This window comes from Pollicipes pollicipes, unplaced genomic scaffold (assembly GCF_011947565.3).
Source record: "Pollicipes pollicipes isolate AB1234 unplaced genomic scaffold, Ppol_2.1 Scaffold_4881;HRSCAF=5763_pilon_pilon_pilon, whole genome shotgun sequence".
Lineage (NCBI taxonomy): Eukaryota > Metazoa > Arthropoda > Thecostraca > Pollicipedomorpha > Pollicipedidae > Pollicipes > Pollicipes pollicipes.
Genome location: NW_023596576.1, coordinates 17,538,527 through 17,543,711, shown reverse-complemented (window position 1 = coordinate 17,543,711; position 5,185 = coordinate 17,538,527). Strand labels below are relative to the sequence as shown.

General features: G+C 56.4%; 1 protein-coding gene across 1 annotated transcript; it reads right to left on the bottom strand.

Annotated features, from left to right (window-relative positions):
* Positions 1–246: 246 nt before the first annotated feature.
* LOC119101838 (protein odd-skipped-related 2) lies at positions 247–5,185 on the bottom strand (the record flags this gene model as incomplete). Its single annotated transcript, XM_037225261.1, has 2 exons — positions 247–2,054; positions 4,800–5,185. Coding segments are annotated over 2 exons (1,026 nt in total), but the record flags the coding sequence as incomplete, so codon positions are not given.

Sequence of the window (5,185 nt, the reverse complement as noted above, 5' to 3'; positions counted from 1 at the left end):
CACTTGATGTCACGGCGTTAAGTCGGTGCCAGTTGATGAGACCAAAGCACGTGCAGAGATATTTCAGCGGGAACGTCAATTTTCTCAAATCCCACGAATTGGGAGCAAATTCTCTTGAAATTACCCAGCATCTGGGGCAAACCTCACGGCTCACGAGGGGGGGGGGGGGGAGGCGGGAGCACGTCCACTTTGGCCTCAGCCCTCCCCTGATATGCTCCTCGTTGATCTGCATCTGCTGAGGTTTAAAATATATTCTGGAAGCACAAACATTTTTCGCCACACAGCAAACAGTATTTGAAAAAAACTTTATTGGCAAGCCTTTAAGAACGACCTCACGGCAGAACCACAAACTGTCGATCTGGAAGAGGCGCCACGATCTCTCACACATGCCAACGCACCCCAAAACTAACTATTTCAAGTGTCCAATTAAAAAAGTCATCATACGAAATGCATCATTGGTTTGTATTCAGCATAGCTCGCACGATAGCACCTTCACTCGTGGGGTTGGCACGCAGCATGGCAGTAGTTTTCAGCCTCGGTCTGCATCCAACCGCGGCCGCTGTAGAAGAGAGGGCTGTACTCCCACAACGAGCAACAACCAGCACACCGTCATCACATCTCAGCACTGTCTTTATGGGAAATGCCCCGGCATAGGTCTACATCGGAGACACGCTATGACCCTGCGATCAGATGTGGCATGCTGTCCATTCACTGGACTTAAAATCTGCTGCTTGGCAGCGAAAATGGCACTTCGTTTAAAAGGTTGTCCTATTAACAATCAACCGCGTAAACTGCACGCTATCCATACTAATGATGCGTTGGAGCAAAGTTCCCATTCTAAATCACCACTCCCCATTTCTCCCTATGCACAGTCTTCTTACAGCAAGATCACAATAGTGGCAACGACTGATGCTTGCAAAGCGCATGTTGGACGTCTTTATCGTGCTCAAATGTCCGCGTGTTGCATCAAGTATGGACGTTTAGGTTAGAGGCAGTTTTCCAACTACCCGGGTCTTGTGTCGCCACCAATCACACCTCACACACTGCGCCTAACACGAGCATGGTCACAAGCTGCACTGCATTGTGACTTCACCTGCAGTGCGACTGCAGTTCTAACCACATATGGCCGGTCCAGCGCACCGGACCGGCCACATATGTGGAGAAGGCCACAATTCACATCGGGCCAGACATAAGTGCCAAGCGGCATTACGTAACTGATCGTGCCACAGCGTGCTTATGATCATGCCACAGCGTGCTTAAAAGGCCCGCTCAGGTCGCACCACTGCCCTGGCAGGACATGCCCGACACCAGGCCGACGCTCGCGGCCGGCCGAGGCACACATCAGGCCGTCCTTTCAGGGCTGCGTGGAGACGGGGTGGAGACGAACTCTCAGCACGTGACAACGTGACGCTGCTCAGGACATGAGCGCGTCTATGGTGAAGGTGGCAGCCCTGGCCGGGGAGCCGGAGGCGGGCGACGCGTTCGTAACCAGACAACGCGCCTTGTCCGCCTGCATGTGGACACACAGGGTCTCGGGCTGTCCCGCGCTACGCTCGCCCCCGCCGCCCATGGAGGCCGCCGAGCCTCCCCCGTCCTGCGTCAGTCTCTGGTTGCGCGTCAGCTGAGTAGTCTCGAGTGGGAACGGCACGTCGGCTGACCCCGCTTCGCTCCCGTCACCATCCGTCAGCCCCAGGTCGCGGACCGGCTGGCTGGTCCTGGGCACGCCCGGGGGGCTGTCCAGCGGGTCGACCGGCCCGGCCTCGGCGTCGGCGTCCTCTGGCGGGCCCAGGCTGTGCGTCAGTAGGTGGCGGCGAAGGTCACAGTTGCGCCGGAACACCTTACTGCAGCCGGTGCAGCAGTACGGCCGGATGTCGGTGTGCGTCAGCAGGTGGGTCTTCAAGTTGGAGCGCTGGTTGAAGCTGCGGCTGCACGTGGGACAGCGGTGCGGCGACTCCTCCATGTGCAGGATCTTGTGCACGGCCAGCGTGCGCGACTGACAGAAGCCCTTGCCGCAGACGCCGCACACAAACGGCTTCTCTTTGGAGTGGATGTACCTGAGAACGGCACAGTGCAACCATCACAGTGAGACACCCTCCCTCTGACTCTGTCGCAGTGCGTTTGGTGCAGGGTCAAATGGGCGGTGTGGAAAAGCAGGGTCTGCAGCAAGATAGTTGGGAATGTAGTTGGGCGCGCCGCTGCCCAACTGTTCCCTCCCCAACTCCCCTCAGTCAATAATCGTCATCCCCTGTGGCCTCCGATTTTCCTCAGTCAAGAACGCCCGGTCCGAGACGGGCCTAGTGACAGGCCCCCTGGGCCTCCGACCCACTGGCCCCGGCCCCGGAGCCGCCCCTGTTAGTCGGCGCTGACACACCGCGCCGGCCGGCCGCGCCGCGCCCAGTAAAAAGTGGCGCGATAAATTCCAAATGAACATCATTGATAGCAGCGCTATAATGTTACTCTTAGTGCTGATTATTCCGACGGGTTATTGTCGGTGGGGATATTTATTAAGCATAAGTCACGGACGTGTGGAATTTACGGTCGTGTAAAATCCGGCTCGCCGTGGTTAAATCACGGGCCGTATTGTGTGTCGGAAATTCTTTGCAAGGCCCACAATTCTTGTCTGTCTCCCAACGATGCCAATGATTAATACTTGCTGCAAAATTGTGCCTGTATGTGTGGTCCCTGAATTATGACGCACATTAAAATCGGAGGCGTTTATCTCCGCATCAATGGTCGCGCACCTCTCGCCGCGCTGTGCCGACCGGCCTCCCGGGGCTGGGGGTGCACAGCAAGTCTGTCTCTGCTGCCCAGCTGAGACCATCAGCACAGGAGTGGCCTCAGCGCGGGTGTTCCGCTTCCAATTTCTCACTCACATGGGACGTAGGCGAACAAAGTCATAGAGAAGCGCTTGACATTTTAAGAAACCTATTCGCGTGAATCCAGCTTCATTTAGCCTCTGGATATTCGCCAGAGGTGAGAGTTTCCTGTCTGAGTTTTAGTTGAATTTAGGGAGTCTAGCTGCAGACCACGATAGTCTCATCCACCGTCCACCGCCAGGTGCTCTCGAGCTGCGACGTTGGCCCCATGAGGTGACGTGGAGACGAAGACCACTGGGCTTCGGGGCTAGCTGGTCGTCTGGTAATAGTCCGGCCCTGGCGCCCCACATACTCCGTGTTTATCACTGCCTCGAAAAGGCTAGTGAACGGCTGTGGAATCTCCATTGTCTGGTCCGCTTGCGCCGCAGTAAAAACAGATGCCGCCCTTCATCCCAATTGGTGCAAAGTATGCCGGCGGCCGAGGCGCACCCAGCGTGCAGCATGGGAGGGGGAAGGGGAGGGGCAGTCAATGAAATCAATCATCGAGCAGCGAGATGACCATAATCAGCGTGGGTGCTCGGAACGCTTACGGGCGTGGCATAGTGGCACTGGCCCTCCCCAGAGGAGGAACCCACCACCGCACCGGTGCACGGGCGCCCACAGATACCGCTGATTGGAGGCCGGTAGCGTCCTTTAAGAATGTGACCGGCTACGCTTAGAAGTAAAAATGAAAAGCATTGGGCCTGCCGGGAAGCTTTCCAGTTTTTCCAACGAATATAAATTTGATTTCAAGAAGCAGTTTTTCAGCTTGAAGAAACATGGAAGAAAAGAAGCACCGACTTTCACTTCTTACAGCGGGCCACGAAGCAAGTGCCGCCCCAATACTGGTACTGCTGGAGTTACTGCTTTTACGCTGTACCCATATCAAGGCTGAAACGTGACAGAAATAGTGCCGCGCAGGTGGGAATGGATGAAAAAAGGAAAGAGGCATCCATAGTTTGAATCGGGGTTGCAATACCGAGGCTTAAACGTATTAAACTCGAAAGTAATTATTTCAGTGAGTTTAAATTTCTGCAAAACGAAAGCAAAACAAATAAATAAATGGAATAGTGCGAGCCTCCCACGTTTCACTCATAGCACCGGAACAAGGCACCTCTCTAGTCCTCGACTGCCTGGCGCGTTTACACCGATCTGAACCTGTGAACACCTCAGGGTTCAAGTCATTTCTCGTCTTATCCTTACGGTTGTAGTGAAGGAGGTTCAGCTGACGTCAGTCCCGTCCGCAGTCTACGTTTTTGGGCTGGCTCTGTCCCTCTCCTCTCGCGTGTGGTCCTTGACACGGTTCTGCTAATTACATGTTTTTATCCGTGGTGCTTGTAGTATGCCCTGTCGTGCTGACCTAACCTTTAGTAGCGGCGTATCCAGGGGGAGCTTTCGGGACAATGCACCCCATCCCTGAAGGTGGTGGGCCCCTGGGGCCGAGGGACCCAGCAGCTTTTGTCACTTTAAAACGTCCGTAGGACTTCCACAGCATCAATACACGGAGCCCAGGCATAAGGAAGAAAGCAGAATCTAAAACGATCCTCCGAAATCACAAACAGAGCTCCTAAGGCGTTGAATAGGGACTCCCTGACTGAGACAGCCTACTTTAATCCTGTTCTGGCCCTCTCGTGGGCGAAACCCTGCCTCCACCACTGACCCATGATCCCCATGATCCTACTGACATCCCTTCTTACCTAAAGTCCTTCAGGCATTCCCTGTCTTCCTGACGTTCCCTGTTGTTTTGAGGTGCTTCCGTCCTTACCTGAGGTCTCTAAGGTGGTCCTGCGGACACCCGTTCACCCTTGTCGTTCTAGAGCTAGTCTTTGTCCTGACGACCTGTGGCCCCATGGGAGATCCTGTTGACGCCAGGTCCCACATACGTTACGCCGGGTGGTCCTCCTGACCCCATCCGTGGTCTCGGGGATGGCCTGCTGACCTCACCTGTGGTCCCGAAGGTGGTCCTGCCGGCGGAAGGCCTTGCTGCAGATGTCGCAGGAGAAGGGCCGCTCGTCCGTGTGCGTGCGCTCGTGAATCAGCAGGTTGTAGCTCTTCGTAAAATGGCGCTGGCAATACTGGCAGATGAACTGCTTCTTGGGGCGGGCGGCGCGGCCGCGGCCAGGTCCGGGCCGCCGGGTGAGCGGCAACACGGCTGACAGGCCCGGGAAGAGCGCCGGCAGCAGCAGCGGCCGGTACGGCTGCAGCAGCGAAAGCGGCGGCGGCGGCGGTGGCGGCGCACCACCGGCCGGGCTCGGCTCCGTGGCCGACTCGGCCAGCCGCGAGAAGTCGAACTTGGCGCCGCTCGGCTCGCCGCTGCCGCCACCGCCGGA